General features: G+C 36.2%; 1 protein-coding gene across 1 annotated transcript; it reads right to left on the bottom strand.

Moving 5' to 3' along the window:
• Positions 1-1,942: 1,942 nt before the first annotated feature.
• Positions 1,943-21,196, bottom strand: LOC126773787 (cationic amino acid transporter 2). The gene is made up of 14 exons (XM_050494942.1): positions 20,907-21,196; positions 18,259-18,507; positions 17,897-18,025; positions 16,930-17,085; positions 16,697-16,801; positions 16,092-16,226; positions 15,296-15,444; positions 14,900-14,997; positions 14,286-14,425; positions 13,842-13,944; positions 11,068-11,213; positions 10,611-10,777; positions 9,672-9,780; positions 1,943-3,391 (listed from the first exon to the last, which is right to left on the bottom strand). The coding sequence occupies exons 1-14, from the start codon at positions 20,998-21,000 to the stop codon at positions 3,249-3,251; spliced, it is 1,923 nt and encodes a 640-aa protein (XP_050350899.1). The 5' UTR covers positions 21,001-21,196; the 3' UTR covers positions 1,943-3,248.
• Between the last annotated feature and the right edge of the window lie 797 nt (positions 21,197-21,993).

Raw genomic sequence — 21,993 nt, 5'->3', positions numbered from 1 at the left:
ATAATTATTATGTGATCAATCACATTTATAGAATTAATTTAATTAAATATTAAAATTATTTAAGTGTTTACAAACTGTGATTATAATAAACTAATTAAATGAATACTTTTTTTTTCTTTTTTTTTCCCCAAATGCAAACGGACAGACTGCCTAATGGCAAATGGAACTTACTTAAAAATGTTAACGTTTGCAAAATACTATTACCTCACTTTTATCATAGAGAAGATGGCAACCAAAAACAGCCGCAGAAAGATCAACAATCCTAACTCTGAACCGCTAGTGGGGTCTTGACCGAATAACTCAATATTTTTTTGTTAGCTCGATCTAAGTTCAAACTCGGGATCACTGGATCACTGTACCACTGGACTCGGGACAGAATCGCGGCCCCTTTGCTCACCTGTCAAAGAAATGATTTTTGGCGAAAGAATAATTGCCTTTTCAAAATAAATTTTACACTACACAACAATGTATCTGTGCCTCCTGGACTACTGTCGGACTACCCACTTAAAATTCAGCGGTATATAACATATGGTATGAAGCAAGCTTGAACCACTTGTAAAGCTACAATTTAGAACCCTCTCCCTCATAGTACGCGGACGAAGCCCAGTCCGAAAACTACTACTAAGCTAGTTGAAATATATATATATACACATATATATTTCAATATTATTATTATTACTGTATTTTTGTATGACCTCGTTGGTATAGTGGCTAGATATAAGGCCGCTGACCCGGAGGATTCAATTCCCAGGTCGGGCCTACAAAAAGTTATCGGGTTTTTCTGTCTGGAAGTTGGAAGTGTGTTCACTGCCGTGCCTCGGAATCACGTCAAGCTGTTGGTCCTGCGCTTGAACTCTTTCCAGTCGTGTGGGATTGCCATCGCATCGGATTATGAGAGTTAGGGAATAGAGAGTGCACCTGAATATGCGCAGACACTTTTGCACTATACATGAAATTGGCCGCCGCGACCGAAATCGGTCCTTACTTTTATATCATCTTTTATATCATTAATCATTTTAATTAAAAAACGTCTATAAAAAAAACACTTAGAAAAAAAAACTTTAATGAAACAATACATATTTCACAGCCTACTTAAAAATAAAATAATACAATATCATTAAGTACACATTAAGAAGCCAAGCGACATCTAGTTTAAGTCACTACGAAAATGAAGCTTTTAAATTTCAATTAAGATTAATAGTCATCAATTTTACTTAGCTATGTTTAGCTGTGCTTGTGTGTGTGTGTGTGTGTGTGTGTGCGTGTGTGTTTGTGTGAGTGCGTGTTAGCACATATAAAACATCAATCGTATTAAATAATACAATTTCAAATTATTCAAAACAAATTGAGCTCGCGGATTCACTCGCATAGATTTTCACTTACATAACAGCAGCTTACATAAGAGCAGATCCGGGCCTAGAGCGGCAAAATTTGTTTGATTTACGACATTTTTTTTAGTAGTCGCAACCACACATCTGTATAAAATACCTGTATCAAGATTTCGATTATCAAAAAAATCAACTGCCGTTAATATCATATATAAATAGAAGCATACATAAAAGCTTAATTTATTCACTCTTATTAGTTTATGTGAAATAAACGCAAGTGAAGCCGAGAGCTCATTCTTAAGTAACACAAAACATGAATTCATACATATATTCGATTCCACTTACAATTGAATTTTATATAATTACACATTGAATCAAGTTATTTGTGATTTGAAATAAAAAAGCTAAATGCGTATTTTATAGAAACATTTTTAGCCCATCAGATCAGATTACGTATTATAATCATACCTATATAATCAAATCATCTAATATTATTAAAAATTAGTGATGTATCGATTATCGATGTTTAGATGACGAATGTCATTTCAAAAATAATTTTCGTCTTGATTATTATAATAAACAAATACAAAATAATCCTTACATAACTATTATATATATTTTTGGCTATAATAGATTCGGTAACAAAATAATACCTTTGGTAAATACATAAGGAACGATCGGAGATTCACAATTATATATTATTGTATGACGTCGCAATAAAAAAATCACGTCTAAAACGTTGGCAAGTGATATTCACTCCGTTATTTTCTAGCATCGACGACGTAGAATAGGTGAGAGACACACTAGCATATTTAATAACGTTATGAGGACCATTTTTAAAGATATGACTCACACAAACACAAAAAAAAACATCGCAACGCGCTAGTGCGAGTCTCTGATTAAAGCATGTGTTGTATTTTTTGAATCTGTTCGGAGCGAAGTAAGTAGAATCGGCGGTACGTCTTGGCAGTGATAATAATAAATTAATCTCTTTTTAAATTGATTTACATCATTATCCCGCATCCTTTTACTATCGAACGGCCAGGCAAACGCGACCACAGCGCCATAGGTACACAGTGGAAATTCCCCGCATACGTACGAAGCGCTTTGAATCCACATTTATCATTCGCACTGCGAAACTGTGGAATGCTTTGCCTGAGTCCGTATTTCCTGATATGTACAATGTTGGTGTCTTCATATCCAGAGTAAACAGGTTTCTTATAGGCAAGCGTGCTACATCCTAGACAGTGTCGATGCTTAACATCAGGCAAGTCAACGGTCAAACGCAGGTCTGTTAATTGTAAAAAAAAAAATATATATATTTTATCTGTATATATTTTTTATGTTCGTTACCTTAGAAACCTTTTTTGTTTTTGGCAGATTATATTATCCGTTTGGTTCTATTTCAATACTAACAAGGGTGAAAAAAATATATGTTTTTTTTATAGGCCCAAATTTTATTTGTAGCCGATTTGTTTTTTAACAGTTAATTATTTAGTACATATTGGTGACATTAAAAATCATTTTTGGTCAATTATCAAACTCCTATCTGAATCGAACTAAATCCTAACGTGTACTCTACCAAAATTAGAACACAATTTGATCAAAGCTCTTAGCCCAGACCTAACGTAATCCAGAATCTTCGGGCTGTGTCCACTTTGGAACGGTAAAGCTTAATATTAACTTGCACACTGTAGACTTCGCTCGGAACATAAACGTTTTAACGATGAATTTATAAATCAGCTAATCATATATAGCCCATATAATGCTTATTGTATATTAATTTAAGATTAAAATTAACCTAACACACTCAAGATCTCAAATACTGGAAATAAACGATATTACTGTACTAGACGGACTAACTACATCTCTATCCGTCTCATTCGCATCCCTGCGTGACGCGTCTTGCTTCTCCCTCTGTCAGCCGAGCGCGTGCTGGCTCAGGCTTGACTGGAGCAGGGCGGTTTGGCTGTCGTTGTGGAGTTCTGCGAGCTGGACTGCATCGAGGTTCTTACGACGCTCCGAGCTATGCCAAACTCCGTAGGTAGCATAGATGATGAGACCTGAGGAAAAAATATTATTGTTATTATGAAATCTGAATACAAAAGGCACACGATATTGTAAATATTTTGTTAATATCATAAATATATAAAAATCATACCAGAAGACACAAACCAAGCCAAGGAAATTTTAGAAGGAAAAACTAAAAACACGCGAATAGAAACGGTCCAATGGTCCAACACGTCCATCGTGATATGATTAATTGGAAACAAAACAAAAGTATGTAACGTGACTTCTACCCCGAAATATATACGAAAACAAATATTTACTTATATAGAATATAAGTACGTATGTTACGTACAGCACCTCAGGGAGGATCGCTGACGCAGCACATAGCCGCGCAGTCGCCGCCGCGACCCAGTTAAGAGATCAGTAGGTTAAACCAATTACATATTTGCCACGTACAGCCCTAAAACACCTAGCCGGGAAGTCGCCGCCGCGAGTCAGCAATTACCACCTAAATTAATCTAATAAATCAGCATTTTCAGCACTATATATTAGGATGGAATAATTATATGTATTATATATTCAATATGTGATCCAGTAACGATTAGTATTGTTTCTTAGGATTAAGTTATATATATAAGCTATGATTCAATATCTGCATCCAGTATCGAGCGGTATATTATATCTTAGGATTAAGTTAAATATAATATTTAGTAATTAATTAAAGTGTTAATAGAAACTTTGGTTTTTCTCAAATCCTGAGGCTATAGTAAACGTAACTCGTACATTTAAAACTTAAATGAACACATTTTCCCTATTCTGACGTGGCAAAATATTCTGCCAAAAATAAACACATTAATTCTATTTGATAATCAATTGTCAATTTTTTTTTTTTATATGGAACTAGTTCTGGACAAAAACTGGTTTTTTAACGGAAATCAGCTAGTATATATATAGATAGATTAACATAACTAGTTTATTTAAGTAACTCTTAAACATTTCTGTTATCAAAGCCTAGCGTTGAACAATTATGTTTTTAGTGCAAAAAACTGGTTGCTTGAGTTTTTAGTAGAAATTAAAATTATCTTATCATTTCAATGTTAACCGTCATTACGTTTTATTTTAGATTAAATTTTCAATATAAGTAAAATTTTAGCACAAAAAAATACCAAATACTTGAAGCGGAAGATTCTACACAAGGCCAATTTATAACCGGAAGGCCAAAATATTATTCACATTCCTTCCATACAAGTTCAGTTTAAGAAATATCTCAGTTCTGACAACACGATCGAAAATATTTAACCGATATATCAGGAATATGATTACCGCGTGTGTATGTTTAGTGTTACTACAATCTTCGTTTATAAAAATGGCCTCGACAGAGGCGACGGGTATAAACGTCCTAGACTTATCGGCAAAATATGGTCACCCAGCAACTTCCTACGACGTAACAACCGAAGATGGATATATACTGCAATTATTTCACATGCCAGGTGAGAAACGGCCAGTGCTTTTGATCCATGGATTAACCGACACGGCTGATACTTGGTTAGTTAGAGGCAATGATTCTTTGGCGATATTTCTCGCAAATGCCGGCTACGACGTCTGGTTAGGCAATTGCAGGGGCAACAGATACGCTCGAAGGCACACATATCTCGATCCTGATACCGATACCGCGTTCTGGAACTTCACTTTCCACGACCATGGTGTTTACGATCTGCCAGCAATGATTGATACGATTTTAGAAAAGACTGGATCTAACAAGATTGATGCCATAGGACATTCCCAGGGTAATACAATTTTCTACGTCCTCGGATCAACCAGACCAGAATACAATAATAAAGTAAATCTTATGATTGCTCTCGGTCCAGTCTGCTATCTACATAACGTTGTGCCGCCTCTAAGTGATATATTGAGCGTATTCCCTAAGTTAAATCAAATATTTGAAGCGTTAAATGTTCACGAACTATTCAATAGCAATAGATTACCGGCAAATATTTTAAAAACCGTTTGTAGCATGCCGTACATAGGTTTTAAGTTATGCGTTGACAAACTTCTTGTAAAAATAACCGGATCAGATCCTGAAGAATTCGGTCCAGATTTTTTCAAAATAGTCAACAGTTATTTTCCATCCAGTATTTCAAGGAAGAACATCGATCATTTTTCACAGGTTTTCAATAGACAAAAGTTCGCGGAGTACGATTATGGCGATAGAAACGAAGCTGTATACAACTCACAAGAGCCGCCCTATTATAACTTGAGAAATGTAACGATGAAGATTGCTTTCATCGTGGGTTTAAATGACAAATTAACCCCTTTAAAAGATATAAGCATATTAAGAAGCCAGCTACCAAATTTAGTGAACTACACTGTAGGTCCACGAGAAGCGTTTAATCATATAAATTTTGTTTGGGGTGAGAACATGGATGTGTATTTATTTCCATTAATATTCGATTTACTAAAAACGTACAATGGAAAATAGCTTATCCGGTACTTTATTTCTTCGAGTGTTAACAAACAATTTGGTTATGAACGCTAATTAAACAAAAGTTTTAACAAGAGTTAAGTGATGTTAGATAAAAAAATTCCTAGTGTAACTATTAATTCATTTCGATTTTTATATATTCAAAGATTCAAAGCTGATAAATTCAAAGTGATGAAATGATGATGATGGGATGAAAGTTTGAGAAGAGGACGAAAGATTTCGAAGAAAGAGCTATGGAAATTATTATTTAGAAATTTTGAATTAAGACGCGATCGAAGCCGGCAGCACTAGTCATATATAAGAGACGGCACAAAACTAAACCTTGTGCTAAATAATACTAATCATTAGTAACCTTATCAATATTATTCAAATAATTTAAATTTACAAGGTACGAGTTACCGATATATATTTAACTTTTAATCGCCAATGGTATGTTACTTACAGTAGACATTCGAAATAAAATGTTTCAATCGAGAGTTGTAATTACAAGCGTCGTTTTTGTCTTTACATTTCAAAGTGACTTTATAGTTGTAAATGGGCAAAGCCTTGACGTATTCCACCGGGAACTCTTTCCAATTAACTTGGGACTTAATTTCACAAGTCTCGCCACAAAGTTTGGACATCCTGCTTCACAGCATGAAGTTATCACCGAGGATGGTTACGTGCTCACAATGTTTCACCTCCCCGGAAGAAGCCGATTTCCAGTGCTTTTAATGCATGGAATTTTGGATTCAGCTGATTCTTGGATTATTAGAGGCGATAATTCGCTTGCTATTACTCTAGCTAACCAAGGCTACGACGTCTGGCTTCCCAATGCCAGGGGCAACAGGTATTCCCGGCGACACATTCGCCTCGACCCGGATAGGGATGCTGACTTTTGGCAATACAGCTTCAACGAAATAGGCTATTTCGACTTACCGGCTTTTATAGATAGAATTCTTAAAGAGACGGGCGCTCCATCATTGACCGCGATCGGTCACTCGCAGGGAAACACCGTGTTTTACGCGCTCGGTTCCAACAAACCAGAATACAACGAGAAAGTTAACGTGATGATAGCTCTCGCTCCAGTGTGTTATTTACATCATAGTCCGCCCCCGATTTCAACTTTTATCAAAATAACGCCTTTAGTTGAAAAAATTTTCACCGAACTTAATATTAATGAAGTTTTAGGAGATAACAGCACAGCTACAAGGATTTACCGATTGGTTTGTTCGACGCCTGTGATCGGATACCCGGTTTGCACTTATGGTTTTTTATTTCCATTCTTCGGCTACGACCCTACAGAGCTCGAGCCAAACTTTTACCGATTATCTACTAAATATTTTCCTACAGGAATCTCGTCAAGGTGTCTTGCCCACTATTTGCAAGTGGGATATAGAAGAGTGTTTGCACAGTTTGACTTTGGTTCTGAAAGAAATAAAGCTTTGTACAACTCGACGATACCTCCAGCTTACGATTTAAGCAAAGTCACTATGCCCATTGCTTTAATAGCAGCAAGGAATGACTTCTTATCAACGATATCGGATGTAACTCTACTAAGGGAACAATTGCCTAACGTTGTGTCCTATGTCGTTAATCCTCGCCTTCTTTTTAATCATGCAGACCACGTGTGGGGCAGACGGATGCGTGTCTACTTGTTCCCATATATATTTCAAATACTACAACGATACAACGGAGTAATGTAAAACTATCCAATATAACATTCAACATTACACATATATAAAATGCTTTATAACAAATCGGTCCAGCGGTACTGCCGTCAAAGCGTAACATACAGACAGAGTTACATTCGCATTTATAATATAAGTATAAATAGGGGATCTTTTATGGTGAACAGTGACAAATTTTTCATTAGACATAAGGAAGATAATAAATACTTTAGGAAAATATAAAACGGCTTTTATTAATTATCCGGTGATTTCTAAATTAGCACATACAAAAAATACTATTTGACTAAATTGAATTGTAAATGCAAGGTGATCTTGCGCTACAAAGTTAACAGAATAGCAAGGTAAGAGGAGGTGAGATTGCTTATCCAAGGAGACACAAATTCCAATCTAATCGTGTCATTATCTTTTGAGCTATCAACGAGCAAACGAACCAATCGGAAATAGACTACACAGCTCATATAAATACGAGACAACCGATGGGCTATTCTTCATATTTATTGAGAGGTTGTATTATTTTATGACGAAACTTGATTACTTTTTAAAATTGTAAAAATAGCATTACTACTGATAAATTGATTTACAGCAAATATCTGTATAAATTGTACCACAGTATATGTAGTTTTTTTTTTTTGAAAACGAAGGTGGACGGCCGTATGGCCCACCTACTATTAAGTGGTCACCAACGCCCAGAGACATTGACATTGTAAGAAATGTGAACCATCGCTTACATCGCCAATGCACCACCAACCTTGGAAACTAAGATGTTATGTCCCTTGTGCCTATAATTACACTGGCTCACTCACCGCTCAAACCGAAACACAACAATACCAAGTACTGCTGTTTCTCGCTAGAATATCAGATGATGGATGGTACCTACCCAGACGAGCATGCAAAGGATTACTACATTGCAAATATCTTTCTGTCTCTTTTCTTTTAATTATTTATTGTTATTAATGTGTGACGAGATGGCCCAGTGATCGTTCAAAACCGGGTAAGCACCACTGAGTTTTCATGTGCTTAATTTGTGATTATAATTCATCTCGTGCTTTACGGTCAAGGAAATCATCGTGAGGAAACCTGCATGTGTCTAATTTCACTGAAATTCAGCCACATGTGAATCCCACCAACCCGCATTGGAGCAGCGTGGTGGAATAAGCTCCATAGCTACTCCTCAAAAAGGGAGAGGAGGTCTTAGCCCACCCTGTCTACCTGGAGTGAGTTCACCACATACGTGGATAGAAAAGTTTGACAATTTAATGGCATTGATAAGGCTCGATTAATATATTTTCATATTTCATATTTATGAAAAACATATTCAGACACAAAAACTGCTGGTAATGCATGTATTCTTGGAGCTAGAGACAACCTTCGGGGCGTAGGTCACAATATGTTTACGACAGAATCAAAATCACTTCTGATATAAACCTACTAGAGATTGAATAAGTTTTGTACACATAACCTTGTAATAACAAGTTCCGAGCAGCGCAAGGCCAATATATCCATTCATTCATAGTATTAGATACAATAATTAATCTTGCAGATATCAAGCTTGTGTAAAAAAACATAAATAATTACGGTGTATTAGCATATGAAGCCGAGATGGCCTAGTGGTTCGAAAGCGTGAATCTTAAACGATGATCGTGGGTTCAAACCCGGGCATGCACCACTGAATTTTCATGTGCTTAATTTGTGTTTATAATTCATCTCATGCTTGACGGTGAAGGAAAGCATCGTGAGGAAACCTGCATGTGTCTTATTTCATTGAAAGCCTGCCACATGTGTATTTTACCAACCCGCATTGGAGCAGCGTGGTGGAATAAGCTCCAAACCTTCTCCTCAAAAGGGAGAGGAGGCTTTAGCCCAGCAGCATTAACAGGCTGTTACTACTGTTACTATCCTATACAAGAAATTATAGATTAGAAAAAAGTGGCAGTATATTGGTGTGTGTTAAATCACTCACTCCCCATTCTCAAGGAGGGTTGGTGTCAGAAAGATCTTTTAAGACGCGCCGATCAAAAAAAAAATGAGATAATTACAAGCGAATGATCTATGTTTTTGATGATCGCAGAATATCGCATTGGCGGTGTAAGTGGTGGTAAACGGCGCCGGTGATTACTTCCCGTGGCCAATTTTCCAATTTGCCATGGGAACCTATATTCAATAATATAAAAGAGTACTCACCGGCCGCGATCCAGACGGCGAAGCGCAGCCACGTCATGTAGTCCAGGTTCAGCATCAAATACACGTTGATTAGGATACTGAGTCCGGGCAGCCACGGCACCAGCGGGACCTGCCACGGAACTAATGCTCAAGGCGATTTTTTTTTTTGAAGGCGGACGAGCATATGGGCCACCTGATGGTAAGTGGTCACCAACGCTCTTAGACATTAGCATTGTAAGAAATGTCAACCATCGCTTACATATCCAATGCGCCACCAACCTTGGGAACTAAGATTTTATGTCCCTTGTGCCTGTAATTACACTGGCTCACTCACCCTTCAAACCGGAACACAACAATATCAAGTATTGCTGTTTTGCGGTAGAATATCTGATGAGTGGGTGGTACCTACCCAGACGAGCTTGCACAAAGCCCTACCACCAGTAGATCGAACTATTTACAACAATTAACAAGTTTAGCTGCAATATTTGATTACTTTATACATGATATTGAATGTATAAACTTTAATGACATTTAAGCCTTTGCCAAAGGCAATATTTACGATTTCCTATTTTTATAAATATTTTCTATAAAGTGCATCAATTTGCTCATAATATTAATTTGACTATTTGTGTAATCATATGTTTAGGCTTGTTTAGTTTACTCGATGTACAAGCCGTTCTTCTGTCAACCGTGAAACACGTATCCAAATATATGAATACAAGGATATTGTTAGATGACAATGGCAATTCCAATATTTCCGATAAGCCAATGATTTCAAACCGAACCGAAACAGCCTGTGAATGTCCCACTGCTGGGCTAAAGGCCTCCTCTCCTCATTTTGAGGAGAAGGTTTGGAGCTTATTCCACCACGCTGCTCCAATGCGGGTTGGTGGAAAACACATAAAACTAAAGGAATACGAAAACAAGCGATAAATATATATTTTTTAAATATCATCTTACAGAGAACGCTAATTTCTTCTCAGATACGGGCTGACATGATATCGCGTACAGCGTCGTGATGACCAGCGATGTACTGACGATAAAGGTGATGAGAGGAACCATTTCTCCCGCCAAAATAGCTTGCCCGTGCTGGTTGACGCAATTCATCATGATCAGACACCAGACACCTGAAGATGAAAATATTATTTGAACGTCGAACGTTTGGTTTCCAAGAATCTCGAAAATTCGATATTGTAAATAGGTAACACTAGTTGCTTTGTTAAATTAGTAAAACCGGTTTACTGGGGTTTGTGATTATCCCTGTCAGCAGTCATTAGTTAAGCTGCGACGAGAATTAAATGTCTATTTAATTCTTGCTCCATTTTTTATATAACAACTTGGAATCAATCGAGTTTTAAGTACAACTTAACGCCGTTTGGACTTAAGAATGATCAGCTGGAGTGGACCGCGCCGTTACCGTAGAGCGTGACGAGCGTGGCGACGACGGCGGCGCTGAGCGCGGTGGGCGCGGCGTGGCGCTCGCTGTTGAACAGCTGGCGCAGCGCAGCCCCGCACGACGCGCGCAGCCGCTCCGCCGAGCCGCGTGACGGGCTACGCTCGTATCTGCGGCGACACACTTGCGCTTGGTATTGGTACTAATACTAATAATAAGATATGAAAACTAGCAAGTCAGACCAGACTTCAATATATTATCCTAAGTTATAAGAAGATAAGATATTTCAAGTTGTTATAAAATGTTTTTTGTTGTTATAAATCAATTTAAGGACTGACCATTGAACTTGGCACCCTTTTAGATCTCACTTCTTTTGTCGTTGAAGTCAACAACCAAGTCATATATCATAATATTGAACTTGGCTCTTATTTCAGATTTATGTTTTTGATGGGATGTCATTACTTTTTGTACAGGAACTATCTAGTAAATTTTTCAATTAATCGATTCTATTGGGACCACCTACCTATAGTGCATGTAATGTAAGAATCAGCAATCAAAATTGATGACAGCCGGTTTTTATGTGGATTTTAAGGTCTTCGCGTGAATATATAACGCGTGGAATACCCTTAATTTACCACCCTTAATTTTTTTTAATCCAAACATATCAGTTTTAGTGCTTATAACTAAGTATATAGTCGACTTTCGTATTTATGACGTTATTAATTGGCATTTAGTATTAATTATTATTTCAATGATAAAAATTTACTACTTTCTAATATATTTCTTTGTATTCACCAAACTACCTATCTGGATGCCAAATTTATAATTTCTAGGTCATCTGGAACCGAGTTACTATAGGTCAGTCAGTGATAAAAATGACAATTTTTGGACGTTAATATCTAAATAACTGTTTGTGGTGTGTTTATAAAATTTGAAGCACAAAAGTGTCTTGCAAGTCTGAATATATGAGCCAAGTTTGACATGTTTATGTGAAATAGTTTTTGAGTTCTGAGGGGGTCAAAAGTGGCTCCAAATGGTTCGTGTAATATTACACACGGTGCTGCTCGCCAGATCTGTTAACTTGAACTTGGCTTGACACGCTACCGCGTATCTAGATGAAACATCTTCCGATATTTTTTTCAAATAATTCATATAATCTCCAGGGGGGGTGTATATGCATACAACAATGACATGCTCAAGCTTTGCTCTGGCTATTTCTATAGTTGACTCAATAGGCTCACAATACCTTTACATTTTTTAAATTTTAACTTTTTACTAATAAGTATTAAAGAGCTACCGCGTATTGCTTTTTTTTCTACTGAAAAGACTAGCTAGGTAGGTATGGTATTAACGTCACTGGGAACCAGGTGGTTCCCAGTGAAGTTAAACATAATTTGATAGTTTAAAAGCCAATGTTCAGTTAAACACACAATATCAATATTGTTATAATTCAAAAATAATTCGATTTCGATTTCTTTTCCTAGCATTCCTTGAACATTTTGGTGCACCGGGCTTACAATTTTATTTTTATTATTTACGTTTCCATTGCTTTTATTGGCTTTCACAGAGAATATTTCACTTATATAAAATTCCTATCCAAATTATTATAATTGTTGCCAGACACTACCTCTGTTGTCTTAGTATTTAATTTTTTTTTTTTTAGAACATATTCCAATAAATTGTAAATTGTTAAATTAATATTATTATTATACTGCTCAATAGAAGCTGTTGTCTGGTCAACCAAAACATTGGTTGATATTGTAATAATAACAAATTTGTTATCATATTTTATAAAAAAGCGATAGATGATACTCATCATATATCAATAAATCATATTTTAAATTTAAATAATAATTAATATCCATAAAATTTATTTCTTTGCAATTATTTTTTGTTACATAATTGGTATGTGTTATGATATTTAACAAGTTATTTAATTTATATTTAATAGAATTTTCTGGTGGCATGTCTTTAACATAAGTAAATGTAAAATTTTACAATTTTTCTTACGTTTAACTGTAATCAAAGAAATTTAGACGATACACGAAAATAAATACACTGTCTCACAATAGTTACTAAGCCTAATAGAAATTATAAGCTATACTTATTCCTTGTATTAACAATATGTATATCACAATTTCTGATAAAAACTTATAAATTCGCGCGCACAAACATTACAGAAAAATCTTAATAATGTCAGCTGTATTACCACAGATAATTTCATATCACAGACTAGTTTAGTATCTAAATCAATCAAGTCTATTTTTTTATCGCAAGGGCTTCAAAACTATCTCTACTCACCAATCCATTAATATAAATGCCCCATTGGGACCAACTAAAACCTTTATTGCTTACTCATTTTGAAGTACATTCGTGAACACATCCAAAAGTATAATCAATTTAATGCACCTTTTTATTGTTTTGCTACAAATTATTGACATTAAATTAAAGTACCATTTTAAGCTGGCAGACATCTTTTCATTTTGAAAACTCAAGAAGTGTGAAGTGTCATCAGCATACAATACTTTCTCGTGTTTGTTACTTAAAACATAAAGTAAGTCATTCATACAAATGAGAAAGATAAATGGTCTAAGAATAGATCCTTGAGGGAACCCCACAGTAACTGGAGCCCCAAGATATTTCATCTCATTTACACCAAACTTCTGAATCCTCAGCTACAAAATTAGATGATGAAAAGCAGCGTGACTTTATAAATTGATTTATTTTCTTTTTTTGAGCACTGATAACTTGCATTTTAATCAAATTATATATTATTGTAATCATTATTGAACTCATACCTGAGCAACAGTACACAAGACGCCACCATGGAGTACGCCAGCAGAGTGCCGATGGACATCATGTGAATTAACTGCTCCAATTCAAATATCATCGCCAATGTACCTGAACACAATTTGTTTAGCTTTATTCCATCTCGTTTCTCTCTCTCGTATCTCATATCGAACAGCTAGGCAAATGAGCCACCTGGCGGTAAATAGTCTGAAGCCAAAGCTATCTTTGTCTTCGTATTAAGGTTACCTACCCTTTGACGTCAATGTTACCAAAGTATCATCTTAATAATTACTTTACATTAACTGGTAACGAATTGCTTTATATGAAAACCAAAAACTTTCTACCGGCCCAACGCCTATTATATGTTAGCCTCTATATTATATCTACTCATCCCATCTCGTAAACCATCGAATGCGTCAGTTCTTACTACAAAACATATATATTTTAATTACCTGTAAAAAGTCCAGCAACCATGGTTCCGATCAATGGTGTTTGGTACTTCTCACTCACTCTCCCCATGAACTTGAACAACAGCCCGTCTGACGACATAGCGTAGATGATGCGCGGGAGGGGGAACACCGCTCCCAGCAAGCTACGGGAATATATGAGGTTCTAATATGACCTTCAGGCACACTTTCTCAAGAGGAGCCAACTACGCAGGAAATATTACAGTGCACACAAGCACTCTACTGTCTCTTTATAGTATATCACAATTGAAATATTGGCATTAAATATTAGAACATTTTATTTTAGATTGGCATTAAATTTTTTATGGTGGTATGGCTTTGTGCAGACTCGTTTGGGTAGGTACCACCCACTCGTCAGATATTCTACCGCAAAACAGCAGTACTTGATATTGCTGTGTTCCGGTTTGAAGGGTGAGTGAGCCAGTGTAATTGCAGGCACAAGGGACAAAACATCTTAGTTCGTACAATATATAAACATCGTAGTATGGTTGACATTTCTTACAATGCCAATGTCTAAGGGCGTTTGGTGACCACTTACCATCAGGTGGCCCATATGCTCGTCCGCCGTCCTATTCTATAAAAAAACAACCCTCGCCGACCTGGAGCAGAGCGCGCAGATGGCGCCCACGCTGACGGCGTACTTGGCCCACGGCCAGCCCAGCCGGTCGTACACGTGCGGGAACGGCGCCTTCTCGTCCTGGGGCGGAGGCTACATTTCAATAACGTCATATATACAAAATGGAAAAGCGCGCGATCGCCCTTCATTTTTGGCGCGAAGTTTGGGTGCTCCGACCTTGGAATTACGGTGTAGGCTATTTTGTCTTTTTAGTTGTTTTTTTTTTATTAGTTATTATTCATGAACGTCATTAATGTTATTGTTGATTGTTATTTGTTTATTTTTAATTATTAGGTCGGATAGTTATTGTGTATTATTATATATTATTATAAAAGTCAATTTCACGTCTAGTGTGTGAGAGTATATGTGTTTTCCAGACCTGCATATAATATGGGAGCATCAGTGTGAGCACGGAGGAGACCCCGCAGTAGGCCAGGAACACTATCAGCAGGGAGGCCACCACGGCGAAGGGGATGGTCTTCTGTGGTCTCCTCGCCTCCTCGCCGGCGGTCGCCACGCAGTCGAAACCTGGAGCCCAGTTAAATGTTGCTGTGTATCACATCATTGGAACTTCATTATCATATGTAACTAATTGGCCTGGATCTTGCTCACCGCTAAACAGCACAACATAGTATCGGTGTGTTTTGGTAGGAAGGGTGAGTGAGCCAGTGTAACTACATCATATTTTATGTAACAGCATAACATGAACGGCACAAGCGACATAACATCTTAGTAACCAGGGTTGGTAGTACATTGGCAATGTAAGGGATGGTTAATATTTCTTACAGTGCCAATGTCAACGGGCGGTGGTGACTACTTACCGTTAGGTGGCCCATTTCATCTACGTAATATAATAAAATAAAAAAATATATATATACGAAAGATGGTTTAGATTGTTTTTATGATAATAAGAAGGCAGTCATGAAAATGGGTCTCCAGATGGTAGGTGGTCAAATCTGGGTGAATTTTACCATTTACCATCATCAAACATTAAGAAATATAAAGTGCAGCTTACACTTTCAATGCGCCGCCAAACATGCGCTTTAAGATCGTATATCCCTTGTTCCTGTAGATGATAGCCTTCCCAAATACCAGCAGTACGCCAACACTTACCCCCCCCCCCCTAAGCTTTACATAACATCAGGGAGGTAAATAAGAATGCCGCAGGCGCTCACCGATGAACCCGTAGAAGCAGACGGCGGCGCCCTTGATGATGCCGGCCAGCCCGTACGGCGCGAACCCGCCCGCGCCGAAGTCGCGCCCGCCGCGCGGCACGCTGTCCGCCGGCAGCCGCCAGTTGCGGCTGTCCGCTGCGCGACACGAGGCGAATAAGCGCAAACCGCAAACCCACAATTTTCAAATTTCTATTTCTACGTTCGCATATATATCACAGAATTTAAAAAGACAGTTCACTAAACATAAAGTGGTCAAATGGTCTAAATGATGCCCATTTTTATTATAATAATGAACTTGAAAAATTTAATAAGTAAAGGATCAACTTTGAAACTGTAGAAAAGATTCGGAATCGAGGACGTTAACAATGCGAGAAACGAGGAACTTTTAGTTTTGATATTTTTGTAAATTAGTTCATTAAACTATAACGTTTCGCGTAAAATACAAACCAGTTAGAAAAAAAACGATATCTTTGTCTGTCTCATGTATCATTTATCAAATTTGACTACACATTTAATAATAATAATAACTATGACTTGTTATTTTTTATTCCTCATATATATAATCGGCTACAATACTTAGGAAAAACCACAAAATTTTCATATACCTTTAAATGAACCAGATATTATGACGAACAATACTACGCAGAGATTAACACCAGTGCAAAAATTGTTGAACTTCGTGGACTCCTTGACGCCGAATGCGAGAGCCACTGAAAACACAATTTGAATCGTATGCTTATAGAAATAAAGTTCAAAATCAGTTGTTGTTTTATTAAATTGAAGCCATTTTGTGTGGTTAATATAATATAATATTAATGAAGTATTTAATAAAACTTACCAGAAAATGCCATGATTACAGTGAAAGCGAACAAGTCAGGATATGTCGCGAGGTGCGGCGAGTGCATCGGCATCCACTCGTGCAGCTGCGTCGAAATAGCCTTATCCAGCAAAGAGTCCAAATATTCACTCAACGCTTTCACTACCGATGCCGCGCCTAGGACAAGAGGGGTGACTTCTTTAACGATGAGCTGGAGAAATTTTATGTACGTCTTCTATCTACAACACTTAGCTAATATTGGTTATATGACGATGTTTTATCGGATAGAAGTTGAATCTTGCAAGATTTTTTTATAATTAAACAATATCGAGGACTGAATAATATGGAACCTATACGAATGGCTAACAGCTTACCAACTTACTAATACCTCATACTATACACACCAAGCGTTCTTTTACGCGATATATTAATTGCACGAAAAATTATGGACTGGCTTTTACGTATAATAACGTCGTACGTCTCCTAAGAAACGATTGACCAAGAATCCGCTATTATTAGCTGCCTTTAGACAAACCGAAAAACTGTGAAAAATGAGTAGGTAATGAACACCACCATCGCACATTGCCAAATCAAGTACACAACCAAGAAAAGTTGATGATATGTTTGCATATCAATGATCTATGCTATGCACTAGTAAAGCCATAATTGAACTAATAATTGAATTGAATTGAATGATTGAAGAAAATTCGTCTGTAACGCCGATTTTACGTAAACGTTAAGAAAATCAACTCTTTGACCAAATAAAAGTTTTCACTTATAGCGTTATTATTGAACAAGGAACATTTTGCTTAATTTTATTGCAATTTAATTGTTTTATGAAGCGCCAATCATGTCAATTGATCGGATCGACGTTATTTGATATTGTGTTAATTAAAAAAAACTGAGCATGTGTTTTAGTTACAGAATATAATATAAAAATAAATCACATAGAATAGTAATAAATAGAATCGAATTTGATTTCGCTTACCGATTATATACTCGAGTATGAGATTCCATCCAATGATAAATGCAATGAACTCTCCGACGCACACGTAACTGTACACATAAGCCGAACCAGCTTTGGGTACACGAGCTCCGAACTCCGCATAACACAAACCTATGAACAAACACAATATTAAAACTAGAATAATATAGGATGATGATGAATATCGGCGACATAAACTGAAAAATGAATTGAACAAGAAGAAATCCTAATGTTCCCTATATTAGAATTTCTGTGGGTAGCACAATTATTATTCTCCCTCAAAAGTAAATGGTGGTGATACTTATAAGTTAGCATTGCCCGTTCGCCTACCAATATTACTAAAAATATAAAGACACTAAATTTACCTGCAAAAACACTCGCGACCGCCGCTAACAGGAACGACAGTATGACAGCTGGACCCGCATAATTCTTGGCCACGTCCCCAGCGAGTACGTAGACCCCTACACCCAATGTGCTACCTACTCCCAGGGCAGTTAGATCTAAAGCTGACAGGACCCGGGCGAGTCTCGCTACACCTTCTTCGGCTGCTTTTCGTCTGGATAAGATGCCGTACGCGAGTCGTGCCACACGAACTGCCCCTGCCTTTATGCCCCCTAAAAATATATTGATGGCAATGTTAAGTAAGTTAAAATAAACTATATAAAGATTATATCATTTCAGAAATGATGCTCTGTCGATTGTATGATATTGGAATTAGAATACCATACAATCTTATAATCGATAATTATAAAATAATACATAATGGTGAGCCTAATATTATGTTGAATACACTTAACATTATTACAAAAGTATAGCTTTAAAAAAGCTTTCTCGGGTTGATCTCTAAACAATCGTTTAATATTCACGTCTAACCACTGGTCCATACTTTACACAGTACATTAATAATATAAAAACTATACAATTGGAAAAAAATATATCTAATTACTTTCTTAAAAAAAGTTATTATATATTACAAATATATATTAATCAATGATCACAATAACAAAACAAATGTCTTTAAATATCAAAATCATGTATTCCAAAAACAAATTTTACCTAAAAACGTCAAGAATACTATCCACATGGCGCAAATTACTCCTCTCTAACCAACGTATGTTTAACGACCGACGCTCAGAATGAACTACAATTGGTATTATTGATACGAAACAGAACGCTTAGTGATAAATGAGGTTACCATCATGTCAATTGGCTGTCGAAATTGTCATTGCTTCTTTATTATAACAAACATAACGAGATCACACAAGTTTTTACGAGTAGGTACTTAAACATAAAGGCTAAAAGCACTAAAATTCGACTTTTACAGTCACTTTTCGTCTGCATATTTCTTTGCGCAGCCGACAGTGAAAGATCGTAAGAAACAAGTATCAGACCATTTAAAATTTGATTGGCACAAAATGTTAGGTATTTTTTGGACTGCACATCGTTCCAATGAGATGCCTACCCTAGATGAACTCAAAAATCGTCCCTCCACCAGTTAGGCAGATGCCTACAATCAATTCGCAGCTTCTTCAATCACCAAACTCAGTAAAATCTAGACAGTTTTGAAAAACTGATGCTCGTCGGCAATAACACCCATGAACGGTGCGGCTTGACACGTGAAACCTCCCACCACATGTCAAATTTCATGGATGCGGTGGATGCAAATGTCATTCTCCAATGCAGTGTTCTTAGGACCTCTTTCTTCACAACCGAGCATGAGATTAATGATAAATTAAGCACATTCAATTCATTAACGCCTGGGATGGAATCTGAACTTTTGGTTAAAATTCACATGTTCAACCCAGTGAGCCAACTCGGCTCTTATTATTATTGTGACGAAGTTGACTTTTAAGATTTGAGTGCCACTGAAAATCTGTATCTTAGTTGAAAACCTTGACTAGAGCTGAGCGGTCTCTTGTTTTAATTTCGTACCACTGTATAGCTTAATAATGTTTTACAATATATAAGATTGTTTGTTTCATTGTGTTTTATAATTTTTATTTTTAGTGTCATTATTTGTTATATCTTAGATTGGAGAAAGTATTACTTTTGCATTTATTTTTAATGATTTTATTCTTGTAAAATACAGGCAGTACAAGGATAACAAATTCTATTCTATTCTATACAAATTAATTAATAATGTTATTGGATATGTGTATCTATAATAAGCATATATACATAACTTGAATAAATATAGTTTAAACGTTCTCAGTTTTTAGGAAATACAAATCAAATTTCCAGACATGGAGAACAAAAATTAATAAGAAAAAATTCAATATACATAAATACATTATAAAGTAACATAAGTCAGTCTATATGTGATTGTATATACTTTATCAGTATATATAGAGACACAAATTGACAACTCATTATATTGTTTGAAATAGTCGTCAATGAAGATTCGTTTAAAATAGCTATTAATGTATAGATGAACATTTTTGTGGAATTCCTAAGACACATGTATGAATTTAAATTAGTATTTGAAATCTTTATTTGTAAATATTAATAATAATTTGCCTTGTTTATTTTCATTTGGAATATTTTAATTTTTTTAACAATTTATTACTTAACAGTTTACTCTTTGAATGTGAAGTGGGTGGTAGTGCTCAATTTTATAATGTGGAAAATAAAAGGTATGCTTTACTCCACTTGCATTTCAGTATCTGCTATCCTGTTCTAAATTAACTTTTTCTCATTGTTATTACAAGCAGTTCATTTTCAAAACACATTCCTTCAAGTTCCTTTCTTTCTTTTATGTCGTAGCTATGAACAATTGGTTGTACTTAGTTTTCTGGTATGGTATCAAATAACCTGACAAATAAGATATATATATAGATAAATAAATTTATTAGACGACCACTACTTCAATCAAAAAAAATACATTGAAAAAAAAACGTTATCTACCTAGACATAAAGAAGAGAACCAACATTATATTCTTACAAGAGTAATAGCAAAAGAAAACCGGCGAATTTCAAAACGTACGACTATTTTTTATTTTTTTGAAAATCTTACCTTCATTATATGCCTCTCGTATTGTCGACTCTTGGGCAGCACTTTGTGGGGCAAATTCACTATTTGGATAACTATTTCCATCAGGATAACTCATGTTTCCAACACTTTATAACCTATAAATAACACTACGAATTTGACCTATTTAAAACAACTCGGTGTCACATTTAGTGACCTATTAAGGATAGGTAAGTGATAGTTTATTTCATCGAATAAGATCTATCGTATTGCAAAGATCAGCATCTTGCAGCAATGCAATATTGCAGAACATACCTAGAAACTTGACAGTGACAGTTACGTATACAAGTAGTGATTTCAACAGTATTATCGATATCGATAAAATTGTCAGATAGTATAATTTTATATTACAATTATTGAAGCTCCATTTTTAATTTTATTTTCTATAATTATGTTATATACCTATAATAGACAATATGTTCAGCTATATCTTTCCATGGTGGAAAAACGCATTACGCGTTTCCCCCACGGTAATAGTGGGGGGCTATGTAGGACTTGCCAGTATTCAGGGCACTGAGTCCCGAACATTGGAATACCCACTAAAAAACCAGCGGCACCCTTTCCGTCTTAACGAGTAGCGCCACAGGATCACTTGCGCATGCTAACGTGCGGCCTCTAGCGGACGGCCTATGCGGGCCTCCATTCTCTAGGGGTACCATTTATTTATTTTACCACCAGATTACCAGGATAGATTACCAGGGTACTGAGAACCCCCCTTGTCCTGGCGACGCCTATTGCAGAGGGAAGAGTAAATGCGCATAGCGCCTTTTTCTTCTCTCCGGTCTTCTTCGGTGGAGCAGGTCTGCAGCGGCATCCTCTTCCTCAAGAGCCTCCTTCTGCAAGATCACACTTTCACAGAAGGAGACCATTTCCGACCAGATCAGACTTAAATTAAGTACTTTTTTTAAATATCAGTTTTTATATTTGTTATATTGAAATATTAGACTGTGATATAAATAAATGTTTAACCATTAGTCAGTTTATTTATATAATAGACAAAGTATTGTTCGTCGTTGCAAGAAAATATTCCTGAAATATTAGAAAGCCATTTTCTAATATTTCAGGAATATTT

This window comes from Nymphalis io, chromosome 15, assembly GCF_905147045.1.
Source record: "Nymphalis io chromosome 15, ilAglIoxx1.1, whole genome shotgun sequence".
Classification (NCBI taxonomy): domain Eukaryota; kingdom Metazoa; phylum Arthropoda; class Insecta; order Lepidoptera; family Nymphalidae; genus Nymphalis; species Nymphalis io.
Note: the sequence above shows the minus strand (reverse complement) of the source record. Positions and strands in the feature narration are given on the sequence as shown.

Excerpts from the sequence above, each read along its gene's own strand:
- LOC126773787 (XM_050494942.1), bottom strand. The coding sequence starts at position 21,000 with ATGAGTTATCCTGATGGAAATAGTTATCCAAATAGTGAATTTGCCCCA. Across the intron at positions 16,227-16,696 it reads AATATCTGGTTCATTTAAAG|CGGACAGCCGCAACTGGCGG; the intron begins GTATATGAAAAT and ends CGTGTCGCGCAG. Across the intron at positions 14,998-15,295 it reads TGCTCCCATATTATATGCAG|GACGAGAAGGCGCCGTTCCC; the intron begins GTCTGGAAAACA and ends CCTCCGCCCCAG.